Source organism: Ambystoma mexicanum, chromosome 1p (genome assembly GCF_040938575.1).
Source record: "Ambystoma mexicanum isolate Mex_15411 chromosome 1p, UKY_AmexF1_1, whole genome shotgun sequence".
Lineage (NCBI taxonomy): Eukaryota > Metazoa > Chordata > Amphibia > Caudata > Ambystomatidae > Ambystoma > Ambystoma mexicanum.
The window spans coordinates 405,047,176-405,061,600 of NC_090921.1; the positions used below are offsets into that span (position 1 = coordinate 405,047,176).

The 14,425-nt window shown below is 43.9% G+C and overlaps 1 protein-coding gene across 5 annotated transcripts in view; it reads right to left on the reverse strand.

The window, feature by feature from the left end:
- The window catches only part of CHERP (calcium homeostasis endoplasmic reticulum protein), a 1,035,077-nt gene extending 1,023,382 nt beyond the window's left edge, over nt 1-11,695 (reverse strand). For all 5 annotated transcript variants that reach the window (XM_069649195.1, XM_069649194.1, XM_069649192.1 and 2 more), the window contains exon 1: nt 11,549-11,695. In XM_069649195.1, the coding sequence (XP_069505296.1) occupies nt 11,549-11,573 (25 nt within the window). In that variant the 5' untranslated portion in view covers nt 11,574-11,695. The remainder of the gene's footprint in view (nt 1-11,548) is intronic.
- Nucleotides 11,696-14,425: the final 2,730 nt, after the last annotated feature.

A 14,425-nucleotide genomic window follows, 5' to 3' on the forward strand; every position in this document is an offset into this window, starting at 1 on the left:
CGTATACTACTGTCTAAGGGTAATTCTTGGTGTCTAACTGTGTGCTCATCAAAGAGCTCTGATCACCCTCAGTCCTCCTGACTTAGCCTTGACTGCTCTCCAAGCTACTGTGAATTGGTCTGGCTATCTTCCCAGAAGTGTCCCCCGTTTCACCAACAAGGGTGGGCTCCTACTTCTGTTCACCAGAGAAGAGTTTAGAAATCCATTCCAACAACGTGCTCTTGCATCCATTAGCAATTGTCCACCTCAAGACTGGTGTCCCCATAATCCCATTTGATGACCCTGTCCCTGCAATCAACATATCTGTGTTCTTTCACAAGGTGCCAGGCCTAATGCGCTCCCCACATCCACATTGATGCCCCTCCCTTATCAATGGCAGCTCTAAGCACCAGGGGCACGCAATGGGGCTGGGTGGATGAGAAGGCACAAGGTGCAGAATAACATGCAGGGATCAAAACTGCTGGGAACTATTCAGCCCCTGCTTCTACCCTAGGAGAGCCTGGGTAGCTTAAAACCAACCATTAGAGGGAACTACTTTTGGCTCCCCAAGCCAACTAGTGCCTTACAAACATACACGTGACATTAACTTTCAGTGTTTGAGAATGCAAGGAAAGAAAAATAAGAACACATTTAAGAGAAAGTCCCCGTCCTGCTTCTGAACCTCGACAGATAAGTTTCTGTAAATTTGTAGGACTATAGTTCCTTGCTAAAACTGCAGAATACAAATATCAGAGACAGTTATTGTACCCGCGCTATTAGTCAGGCCTGGAATCTCAAAGAGATAGCTAAAGTAATGCTGCGGCAGTCAAAAGGGTCAGGTTTGCCGATGATGGACATTGCGTCACTCCATGATTTTCGGCCAAGTACTGCACTTATCACTTCCAGGACATGGACCCACAAAAGAATTGCGAGTTCTGTCATGGTGCAAGTGTCAAAATGTACATGCTCTGTTGCCATGGAGAAATATGGTTACATTAAATCCATTGAACTTCTGCGATCAAGGTGACTGCAAATAGAATTGATAGCCATGACAGGCACGTTGGAATAGCAAAGATCATGCAAAAGCAGTTGCTGCACATAAAGCATCAATTTGATGTATGGCATGTTGCCAAATCAATACCCCCCCTCCCCCAAGAAACAAAAAAGAAATCACAGCTGTAAAGTATAGAATAAAAAGGGGCGTGGGGGCTCAGAATATATTTAAAATGGTCAAGTCTATCAGCAACCATTTTTGGTGGTGTACAAAGACTGGTGAGGGATCAGTCCAGATTCTCGTTGTAAAGTGGCATTCAATGCTCCATCATAGTTTCAACATACACTCATGGGAGGATAACTAGCATTGTTACTAGTGTGTACATTAACCTTTGAGTCAAGAGTACGAATTTAAGAAAAAGTGGTTGTTGCAAGGCTCCCCCTCCTCACAACGCCCTACAAAAGATTGTGTGCGACAAAACGCTTACCAGAGATTTGAAGGGCCTAACAGAATTATGCCAGACTGGCGATTTGAAGGTTTCCCATAATATGTGCCTAAAGCAGAGGCCTAAAAGATTGCATTTCAGCAGAGACAGTATGGAGGGTAGAACAAGTCTAGCTGTATTCGCTCACAATGAGAACATTGGTAGGAACAAGCAATAACTGAAGTTTCTTTTGGCATGCTTCATTGCACCATGGCCTTTACAAGGAGGAAAAAAAAGCAATCAGTGACTAAGCCAATATTAGAGAAGATGGAATTTAACTTTGTTAAAGATCTGACTGACTGTGCTGGCCATGCAAACGCAAGGACTGACAACAGGTTATGTTTCCAGGGGTCAGTTGATTCCACAGAACATTGCTAATGTGATTCATCCTCTAAAGCTGAAATTGTTGGAAAGTTCAATTCAAGACTCAAATGAAGTGCTGTGGTCTTATTCTTCCTATACAAATGTATTGAAAATAAGTGTTTAAAAACTGTAATCATAAAATGCACATTTTAAAAAAAGGTTTAACAGTACATTTTTGGACATTTTTCATGAATTAATGTGATTATTTCTTACTAAATGTGTATTTATAATTTGTTTGGATATTCTCTCTTCTTTTTTAAGCCTAAAAAAAATAATTTTGTGGTTGTACTATTTAGGCCAAATCATTACAAAGTAGATACATAAAATGCAACATTCATTTTGGGTGTAATTTTATTGTTTTAAATTGCAATTATTTATTTTCCGAACAAGAAAATGAACATACATCACAAGGACATCACTGCCACATTAGAATCATAAGAATCACTAAAGAACAAGTCCCATGATTCACCTGTGTATTCATAATGCATATCTAAATAACTGAAGATGATGCATTTTCCACATTGAAATATTCACATAAATATGTAAATGTATACCACATAGACAATGGGCAACTTTAAACGTTTGGCCTGGGGGCCTAGTACAATACTCTGGTATATGGTGCCGTGGCACTAATACAATACTCTGGAATATGGTGCAGTGGCATAAAATGGCAAATCCAGCATCCCTAACCTCCATAACTACACTGTATAAGAAGCTCTACACCACGCTCACATTACAAAGTATATTGCAGAGAAGACGTGGAGTGACAGGACAAGGATTACTTGAGTGGTTAATAGTAATTGTGGGTCTGCCCTTGGACAATGCAGAACAGAGAAGCGGAGGCTACTTTGCTTTTATCAAGCAACAAAGATGCACTTGATTGTAAAGTATGCTGCCAATTGCAGTTTGGTTAGTGGAAGCAGAAGTAACTGAGCAGAGTAGACAAGGTACCTTTTAATGTAGACCAATCAAGAGTGACCGTAGATACTTATTTTCAATGAAAGTGTGTAAGTGTGTTTGCAGGGTTCGAAATTGAGGGGAGCAGAGATATTTAGCTTCTGCTTGTAGCCTAGAAGAGCACAGTGAGCTTGACAGCATCAGCGGATGCCGAACAAACACACCTATGTGAATCTGTGTGTGCATTTTGGGCAATCAAAAAAAAAAAAAAATTGGAATACCTATACACGCCAATTAAATCATAGTTGCTAAATAATGGACAAAATGATATGTTTGGATCTTATGTGGAAGTTACATTTCGAGAAAGTGTATGTAATAGCTCCTTGTTACCCAGTAGTAACTAGACACTGGTTAATGCTGGATAACCAGGAGCTGCTTTAAGTCCTACTTAACCAATCTTAATTTAGAGTATATATGCGCGTGCGTGCGTATGTGCACAACATGAATATATTTTTTTTAAAGTTTCCTATAAGAATCAAAGTAACATGATTGGTGTCATATTGAACATTGAATGAAATGATTTGTGGAATAAAGTCACCATTGAGCAAGAACCTAAGGTTTGACAAAGCTATCATACATAATAAAATTAAAGGGGAAAGTGGTCTTCGGGAGTCGCGGTACAGACGCCTCTCTAAGCGTTCCATATGCCATTGTTCAGCTAATAAAGTCATAGTGCTGGTCAGTGTGTGTTGCCGTGTCTCCGAGGAGCAGGGAGAGCTGGGGTGCCGGCCCACGGACGCCTAAACATCGAGGAGGCACAGAGATTTATCAGTAATCACCCAACAACCTGCTGAAAGCAGTAAGTGAAAATCGCATTGTGAGTAGCTTTTCATCATTAGGAGAATATGCACACGGTACGGAGGGCAGCTTGATTCAATCCTTACAGCGTGCATACTAATCCGATACGGATTGTGGTAGAAGAGTGTGGTCTTATTTGTTCAAGTTTAAAATCACACCTATTGGCTAGTACGAGCCTTTGAGTGACTCACTTGCATACATGGTGTCCATTTTTTCTCTGGGTTCCAAGGAGGGTCCCTCTTTATTATGTTCGATTTCTTTGGCCGTGTGGAAAAAAGTGACTGCCTACTCTTACTGTTCTTAGTCAATGTGATACTTCCCTTGCTATTGGCAGCGACTGAGGGCTATTGGCAGTGACTTTGAGGTGCTTGCAAGGAAACACAGTCTTTTGTTTCCACCCTTGGAGCGGTTTCCCACTTTGGCGTGCAGGTCCGCTATATTGTTCCTGCTGCACCATTTATTACAAATTGAAAAGCCGAATTGTGCTTGCCATCTGAAAGAGATCACAAGATGTCCCGCATGTACAATCTGAGAAGTGGAGCGCTAGGGGACGACTTACGCGGTCCTGAATTGGAGGACACTATATCAGAAAAAAGGAAAAAACAGCAAACTCGCCTAAATCAATATTTAAATCAATAACCCTAACACTTAGGGAGTCCTTGTCACAGATCAAAACTGACAAGTTACAATCAGAAAATTTAGTATTTTGCAGGTGCAATGGGAGGGAGTGAACATTAATCTGTCCTCATTGAATGAGATACTGAGGGCCAAACCCCAGGTGGACCCATGTCCGTGTCTCAATAGGGACACGCAAGACAAAGATTGTCCTCAGGAAGCTTCTGTGTATCCTTTTGAAGATACACCACTGTCAGTATCAACAATGGAGGAATGTATTCGTCTGGCCAGACTCACAGATGTGGGTAAGGAAATCCCAAAAGTGTCTAAAGAGCAAGATCTGATATAAATACCCAAACCAAATGGGAAGACTAGTAAAAAGCAGAAAAGACACCAGAAGGAATCGACGGGGAAGACACTCAGCTCACAGACAAAAGGGGGAAGGGAGGGGGAGAGATAAACACCAAAGTAATAGGACATCTGAAGTAACACACTTTATATGTAAAATAAAATCAGTTCAGTGAAAATGGCTCCACCCTAAAGGAGAAGGGAAGTCCATGTGCTGGGGAAAACTCAGAAGGGGGGAGGGGCAAAAAAAGGTCAAAGAAGCAAGTGAAATCAGGACGGATGGAGCCAGAACCAGAGATCACAGCAATTACTGTTGGGGTTCAAACAGATACACAATGTGAACCAAGAAAAATTGCTCCCATTTTTCTGCGAGGGAAAGTGGGGATTAAACCCACAAAAAGGTGCCACAGATCCCTTCTGGCACTCCGGTCCAAGTTTCAAAAGAATTGGAAGACGGTGTCCCATTGAGTAACATCTGCCACTTTGAGAAGGGCCCCTCAAACCCCATGCATCGGAACAGGTGGTTAGTCCATTGGACGTGACTCACTCTGATTAAGAAAGGTCTTAGGCTCTTGCCCCCTCACAGGATCTCACTCTAGCAGCAAAGCAAGGTTGGAATAAATGCAATTGCATTGTGAGCCTACTCAGCATCCCAACGATTCAGAAAGAAGGCCTTGGGCTCTCAACATGGATCGGTGCCCAAACTGTTTTATGCAATGTGTGGCAGAGTCAAGAATTAGACGAAAGACACTAAATAGGAGTACGATCCCGTCTATATCCAAAAGGAGTCCCTAATTTGTACTAACTACGGTTTTTTGGACTACATTTGATTTCCCCATGCCCAATGTAAGGACATTGTTGAAATTGGCGTGAAATCAAGGTTGGGTGCAAGTGCCATCCTGGATGCCACTACAGAATTGATGGCCCTCGGATACAAAGTTTCTCCTGACATGCTCTATAAGGCTGACGGCAAACCCACCCATAGATTGAGTGGGAGAGTTGATCTCAGAGAGCATCATACCACCAAAGATATTATTGGTAGAGAACATACCATAAAAGGATCTGACTCATTGAAACCAGATGTATATTTAAATTTCCTGGCCTTAATGCCAGAAATTGTAGCCCATGTTTACAAAAAAATGGGGCTCTGTGAGAAATCCTTCCAGCTGTGCGTGCCACAAAATTGTTAGGGTGGAATACGAGGGGTTCCAGCTCTTTCAGCAATAAAGCTAGGAGAGAACATATTTTTTACCATTTTGATTTAGTTATATACCAGGAAACCTGGCTGAAAACAACTTTAAGGTGGATGGTTTTTCAGTTCATCATCAGTTGGCTACTGGAGTGGGGGTAGGGAGACCATCAGGAGGGCTTTTCATAGCCTGTAGAAATTCTGTCTTTAGGGTCTCAACGATGCTATCCAACTTGACAAAAGGCATCCTAGTGGTGAAATTGGAAACCGGTCAGACACTTCCCACAGAATTTGCATAGTGGTGTTCCCCGATCATTGATTTCCTGCAGTCACTCTCAGACATACTATTGAACATATCAGTTCGTTTTTATTCCTATAGTCTTATGTCATGGGGGATCTTAACTCACTGTGGCTCAAACAACCAGGCGCGGGTGGCTCCCTTACCAAGGAACCGTCAATGAACGGGAGGTCTTGGTGCACTTTCATGTCAGAGTGGAATCTACAATGTTGATGGGGGGTGGGGGAGGGATGACCCGCCGGCTCCGACATGGAAGAGAGATGATTGAGTTCTACAATAGACTATCTCTTCCTCTCTAAGGATCTGTTTGATAAACGCATGCATTTTTCTATGAATATGGGCACCCCTAGCGATCATGAAATTCTGGAGGCCTCTTGATATGGCCCATGAGATCAGTGATGATGATTTCTATCCATGTCAACAGTGGAAATAATAGAGGTGTGACCTTCCCAAGAGGGGGGGGGGGGATTTTATCAAATCATTCAATTATATCACTGCCTCCATGATCGAGCATGGCCTACAAAAATCTGTAAATGAGTTTCTATGGAATGTTAATTTTCCAGCTAGGTCCGGCAAGCAAAACACTGTTGAACATATCAATCATTTTGATGATAAAACCTAGATTTTAAAAAAAAGGGGGGAGTTAAGAAAAGCTCTTAGGAAGTTGAAGTCCAATAGAACGCTTGTGCCTGATTATTTGAGGGAAGTCAAAAATCTAAGAAACAACTATAGAAACTGGTCTCGCTCAAATATGCACTTGCGTCTCCAACAGGATGGGGAAATAATGTTGCGAGCACTGGATGTGGAAAGTTCTCGCAATTTCTGGGCAATAATTAAGCCCACAGATGCTAGACAGTGTACTTCTCAGACCGGGATCATACAGGAAATAGTTTGGGCAGACCATGTTTACAAACTATCGGGCGGTGGATTCCTCAAAACACCAATTTCAGAAAGTGTAGCATGGGAGCTTAACATCTCGCAAGGAAAAATATGCAATTTAATTAAAATCATCAGTCTCCCAGGCTGCCGGCCCAAAAGGACTAAATAACCAGATCCTAAAATCTGATCCTTCTCTCTGGTCTCATTATTTGCTTCACTCTTTGGGCAGATACTGACTTGCAGGCTCCTCCCTCATGCATGGAGGAGGGCACTCATTATTCTCATCTATAAACAGGGGGATCGTCTTGATCCCTCAAACTATGGCAACATTTTTGCTGGTTTAGTTTGAAAAGAGTTGGAGAATTGGGCACCAACTGGAGGCATTTTGTCTAAACATCAAAATTGGCTTTCGTGGGGGCCTCTCGACCACGCTGAATGGCCTGGTGTTAAGTGTAGCCTGTAGCAAGACCTTTTATAAAGGTGGTCCTCCGTTGTTCTGTGCCTGGATAGACCTGTCTCAGGCATTTGACACCGTGAATAGGGATCGTTTATGGTGTAAACTAAGGAGTTGGGATCTCTTGGAAAATCTGTTGCCCATATTAGTGGAAATGCACAAGGACTCTACACTCCAAATAAGATTGGATAAAACAGGAAATCTGTCAGGGGATATTCAAATAGAGAGAGAGGTACGACAGGGGTATATTGTCGCTCCTTTTCTCTTCAATCTGTACTTGGCAGACCTTGCAAAGTGGTTGGAAGAGTCGGCGCTTGGTTAAACCAAATTAAACTGGATTGCTTACGTCGACTATATGCAGATTGGTCTGCAGCGACTCTTGAATGCACATGGAAACTATGCAAAATCTAATGACTTGGGAATTAACCCTCCTATGGCAATCTTCAAGAGACCACTCAAATCCACCAAGCACTTCTCCTGGTGTCTGGACAAACAAGCAAATCCGACTGCCGCAAAAGTAAAGTATCTAGGCTCTGTGGTTAGTTCCTACCCTAAAAAAATGCATCCGATATCCATCTTGGAGAGTAAAATCCTTCAACTGAGTGCCAAAATGAAGAAACTGGCCAATACATTTAGTAAATACTCTCTCCAACTGGTCATAAAATACTACATTTGGAAAGTCATCCCTGTATCAAATATACATGTATATACAATATCCCTGCCAAATATCATGGACGCCCCAAAACATATTTATTAAATCTTTGTGTCACTGTGGGGTTAGTATAAAAAAGTGACTATCTTTGTACCACAACAGAACTAAACAAAACTGGTTCTGGTACAGACACAACCTAGAACAACCAAACACAGGTTCCACCTTTCATGCTCCTTTCATTTTGTTGAGGTAGGAAAGTACCTTGTTCATAAGGGATAGTGAGGCATGTGCCAAACCCTTTATTGTTTAATAGAAGTTTTTATACCAATCATCATGAGTCCTGTGTCCGCATCTCATTCCTGGATCCACACAGTATGCATATAGATAGATGTATACATAGACAACTCAGCCGAAATGAGAGAAGCATTGAGCTTGCTGCATACAGACATGCTACAAAATAGATGCACGCCACACAGCACACACCACGTGCTTGAGACGTTTACCAAATTAGCAATATTACCACCTGAACGCACCATAACCTAAACAAAGCTATTAAGCACACGCTCACACCACCAATAGCTGAAGACCCTTCTCCCACCCCCCTAGGGGCTCACAGAGAAGGGTCCCCGGGCACCAGTGCCCTTACTTCATGGAACCGCCAGCAGGTACCCGCTGCAATTTCGGAGCGTCCTCGCTTTGAGGATTATAGACTCCTGCAGAATGCACATCTAGGCGCAGCACACAACATGTGCAAACTGAAACAGAGGATGGTATGTCTCACCATGGTAGGAATAATTATCCGCCATACATGTCTTAAGAACTGTGATACACATTATGCGACAGACCACCGAGCACTCAAACAGTTGTAATATTATGCTCACCCACATCATGTGGGCCATCTCATCTTTTGCATGTTGTAAAAGGCACCACCTATAAGCACTAAAAATGCTCATGGGAGTGGGAGGGGGGAGCACCCTAAGGGAGGCATTGAGAACACTGTCGGATAGTCCACACCAACGCACTGCTGTGCCTCTCATCCAATCAACCGGGCATCAGCCCTCGCCAACATTCTCTATTCTTTAACCACCCAGGGGCTGACCTCGGCTTACTAAAGAACAGGGCAGACGCAGCCCCACTACCTCCAGCAACCCAGGATGAACTGGGTTAAACAGACACTCATGCACCAAGCATAGATGAAGACAAACCCTTTCCTCTCACCCACCAGGTGAGCCTTGCCCACGACACACTGCCAACCTATTATCCATGCATCTCTAGGACAATACTAACAGTCTCGCACAAATCTTTTTCTCTCCCTTTTGTTCAATAATCTCTGTTGTTCCAAAATTATAATGTTGCACTTACATGTATATGCAAATATGTAACTGGATATATGATGATTATACCTACAATTTGTAAACCTCGTTAAAACACAATGTTATATCAGACACCATGTCACCTCACTTGGAATTGCCCTAAACCCACATCATGTGTTCAAATAATGACAACTTGTTAAAATGATTACAATGGTTGAATACCCCACGCGGGGGTTTACACTTATCATGCACTATGCACGACTCATATCATGTAATCATATCCATTGTCATGTACCCCCAAAAAACTAAACTGGTAGCCTAGAAAAAGACCTGTTAGGTCGAAACACGTGTCAGCACCCCTGTTATATCATCAATTGATGGATTCATAAGAATAAAATCAGAAAATGAAAACCATGATCCTTGTAGACCTATATTCTTCATGCACCGAGCTGGAAACAAAGGAGGAAACCTTTGTATACTAAACAGCACACGCGCCGAATGAGTGGCAACTAAAACAAATCTCTCCTGATACATACAGCAGGCACCATGAGCATGGGCCTCCTTCAGTTTCCACCAACTGGCTGTAAGTGCACCTTAAAATCAGAGATGGAAGGCACAGCAACCCATGGTTCCTGGTGCTCCTAACTAATTCATAGGGTTAGTCTAATATTGGCCCTTGCAAAATACAAGTGAGTAGGTACGAACAGAGCCCTCAGACCCAGGCAGGCTGGTTACACCGCAGTGTACCAGTATGGACAGTTTGAAACTGCATTCCGGCAAGGCGTTCCACAAGAGCAGGTGACAGAAGAACGATTTACTTGGGTAGCAACAACTGTTTTCTCACATTAGATTTCTTTTGTAAAGTACTTACCTTACAATGTATTGAAACCAGTCTCATTTGTATAGCAATGATTGATTGATATTAAGCAGTGGTTATGTCACTCGACACAGGTGACGTTTGGAAGTGATGTGTGCCAGTCAGGTGGGGGCGCACCCTCTAGTGTTGCGCCCTGGGTGCCAAGTAGATTAGAAACTGCACTGTACCTACATATGTATACCTACATGCTTACATTGTGAGCTTCTATTAGTAACATGAACCTTAATAGTGTTCCATCAGAACGACTCATTAAGCGCTTGTTGATCTGGTTTAACAGGTTGCAAAGTGTGAAAATATTGTAGAAATCAAATAGAAACAGAAACCTAGTTGAGTGGAGCTTAGGAGCAAAGCAACGATGGAAAATACAGTGTTAACAACTCAGTAGCCAAACAACTATGCACGAGCTAAAGGGGGAAGATCACAAAGGGCAAACAGACAGCAGTAAGATCACAGGAACAGGTTGGTTTATAAAGCTTTCCAATGACAGAGGATATGTTGGGGGTCAAAGGAACGTAGGGACATCTACAGGGAGCCAATAATCAGGGGCGTTGCTAGGGGGGGGCTAAGGGGGCTATAGCCCCTGATCTTTTGGTTGTAGCCCCAGATAGAATCTCAGGAGCTACAGCCAAAAGACTAGCTAGCCCCCAGTCCCAACAGTTCCGACAGCAGGTTAGCCCCGGGTCTTTTCCAGACCTAGCAACTCCGCTGCCAATAATGAAGAGTGGTGACATGGATTGCACCCATGGCTCTGTGGAAGGAAACAGCTTACAAAGTGCATGGGGAGTGAGTCTTCTAGAGTGTGAATGTGCAGGTTGGGTGGCGGAGAGCATTGTCATTCATAAAAGATACTCAGGCTGAGTGAGAGTGGTCCGCAGAGATGGCCTGGCTGGGGTAGGACTCCTACCCTCAGGCAGGGCATCTCTGCGGACCACTCCACTCTTGAGCGAAGATGCACTGTCGAGAGCGGGAGGGGATCGTTAAGAGAACCTGGCTGGTGAAGGCGATTGAAGTTCACAAAGAAAACTAAAGTGGGTCTGTAAAGATGCTAACTGCACGGAGACAGTCTACGCGTTTAGAAAAGCACAAACGGGGGGGGGGGGCTGAGATGTACAGAAAGGTTCAACCCTACGGAGCTATAAATATAACCAAGCGAAGCAACAAGAAACGGGTCCACCTGGGATTCAGAGCATGCAGAAAATGCTAGATGAGATACTTCTGTGGAAGGAGGGGAGGCGGGTCTGAGGTTAGGTGATTCTGTAAGGGTCTATGGGGGAAAGATGCTTGCCCAGAGACCTAGCGCGCGCACACACACACGTGTGGGTTGGTAGAGTCTCCGCCCCCAACTCACCTTCGGGAGCTACCGGCCCCTCCATGGCTCCCAGGCTGCTCACCGCAGACCGATGTTTGAATCAGGACACTAGCAGTACTGCGAAGCACACTGTACGACCTGCGCTCAAACCGGAAGTGTCGCACAGTGGCCAAACGTCACTTTGCGACAGCCTAGCCGTCAAGTGAGATAGGAGAGTAGTTCCGAGGGCATCAGAACGGTATTTTGCAAAGACACAAAGGAAGGACTGTTACGCAGTCTGGTGAAATTAGCTCTAAAAAGAGCAAAATCGACACCTTTGCTTACAGAATGTACTTGCAAGAGAAGTCGTGCTGGTTGTAGCAACGTATGCTCCCATCTAGCAGCTGCATATCTATTTATCTGCAAACAAGGAAATCAAACAGCACTGTAACAGACATAGATTAAATAAAGGAGATTGTAAACTGTGGCACGCATTTTAATTTGAGTGAGCGCTGAAGCTAAATTTTTTGTGTTCATTTTTAGTTTGGCTATTAGACAGATTCACCTATAACCGAAACTATTGCATTAGGGCACAAATAGGGAGAAATGGCATATGAGGAGGGACACGAAGCTTGTAGATTTTGCTTGGTCCACTCAATGACTGCCCTTAGCCGTGCTAATCCCTATGGCCATTCTCACCAGAGAGGGATTTCACCACACCAAACGGTATATATGCCAACCCTCCCGATTTAGGCAGGAGACTCCAGACTTTTCAGTGAAAAATATTACTATTTTTCACGTTCTCCTGCCTAAAATAATTGTAGCCCCAATGCATTCCTATGGGAAAAATTACATCTCCTGATTTTGCTGACGAAATCTCCCTCCCATCAGTGGCGCCCCCAGAATTTTTTTTATAAGGAAATCTCCCTCCCATCAGTGGCGCCCCCAGAATTTTTTTATAAGGGTGGTCTGATGAGGCCACAGGAAATCTTGGGGTGGCACACTAAAACAAACATAACTGAATTTCTGGGGCCTGGGTCCAAAATACCTTCAACTTTCCCTCCGTAAATACCTTCCCGTTCGAACTCTTCACTCCTCCACATCCAACTCCCTCAGGGTCTATCGCTTCTCCAAGCAACCTGGCAACACCTGCACTTGGGTCGGTATCTGTTACCCTACAGTCCCCTTACATGCACTTTTCAGACACCCCTTGTCTGCGCTCAAAACCTGCACTTGCCACATTGCTGGCTGCACTACCTTTTGTATGGTTGTACCCCTTGCTCAGCATTTTCCACTTTTCCCCTCTCCCTTGCACTTTCCCCATTCCCTCGCCCCCTGCACTTGCACATTCTCAATGTCCATGGGCCTAGTGAGATTGTTGTTTTGTCTTCCCTTCTTCCCCTTCCTTGCCTTGTCGCGCTCTGAAACCCTTGTGAAAGAGCGCGATACAAATACAATATCATATCATAACCAGAGAATCTTCTAAATCCTCACTCACGAGTCGTTAATTGCCAACATGTCTATCGAATATGGTGCACTCAGCAGGGTTTGACTTATGTAGGAATAGAATACTAGTTGTATCTTGCCGTTGGACTGCATATACGATGGGAATGCACCCAGTGATACATTCTACGCACTGCCTCCACAAAAGAATCTTAGGGAAGTCAGGTTGATGGTAAGATGAGGGTCTACCAAAAGGCTTATTTTCAGTTTCTGAAATAGCAGCTCTTCTGCTATCGCCAATTTAGTTTTCAGACTGTTACTTGTAAGTTTGAGCAACACATCTTTCCTTTCCTATTTTCTGTTTCACTGAGAACACAACCCAGGTAAAGTCACCACCTTCCAGTGTGCATAAAAAAAAACAGGCAGTCAAAAGTTAGACTTTCTTAGGAATACTCTTACTCTTCAGTTAGTGGGTGGGATTGGCCATAGGAATTAGCATGGCCATCGGAAGTCAGTGGGCTAATAAATAAAACGCCCTCAAGTGTCCCTCCTCCTTCCTAATTGTACTCCGGTTCAGTAGTTTCAGCTTACAGCAAACATTCAAAATAGAATGAAGTAAAACTAAGGTAAAAGTGAACCTCTCTGGTCAGTTGCCCCTCTGGCTGCCCTGGTGAACTCTCCTCTGGACCTTGGCTCCCTTGCAGGTGAACCTTTTGTCCATCCCTCCTTTGGTCTTTGTTAAGACGGATTTCTGAACTCTGTCCTGGTGGCGCAGAAGTTCAGAAGGCCAACCTAATTACTTGGAACAGGGTAACCTCTGGACAAGCCAGACCAATCAAGGTAGCGATCGCTGCGGTCAAGACTAGGTCTCAAGAGGGGTGAGGGTGACGGAAAGCCCGCAATGAGCACACAAAGCAAGAGCGCTTACAAACTACTCCAAACAGTTGTTATATCAAAAATAGATACACATTTATTTTAAGGCCTTTAAAATAATGACCGTAGCGAGAAAATCACAATATCACAATATTAAACCAACACATACCATATCAACACAATATATATACAAATACACAGTCGCAAGCGTTTAAAGCGCGAAATATGTAGTCCACCTGAAAGGAAAGGAAAACAGGCAGTGCGATAACGCTTTAGACTCAGTTCGCCTTCAGAGGCACCTAACTAGATGGAAGTCCGAGCCCTGCGAAGAGTGGAGCCTTGTGCTCAAAGTACCTGCCACGCCGGTGCCAACGGGCAAAAGGTGAAGCTCTTCGGAGGAAGTCAGGCAGTTCGGGTTAGTGCACAGCAGAAGGAGAACAGGTTCCGCAACTCAAGCGCAGCCTCCACAGCGGGCAGAAGCAGAGCGCGAGTACGGCAAAAAGGGTGCTGTTTTTACACAGCAGGGAAAAGCAATGGGATACTGCAGGAGGGCGACCAGATCCTAGCTAAACTACTCACCGGTCCCCGAAGCAAGCAGACCCAGGCTTCTCCACGTTAGTT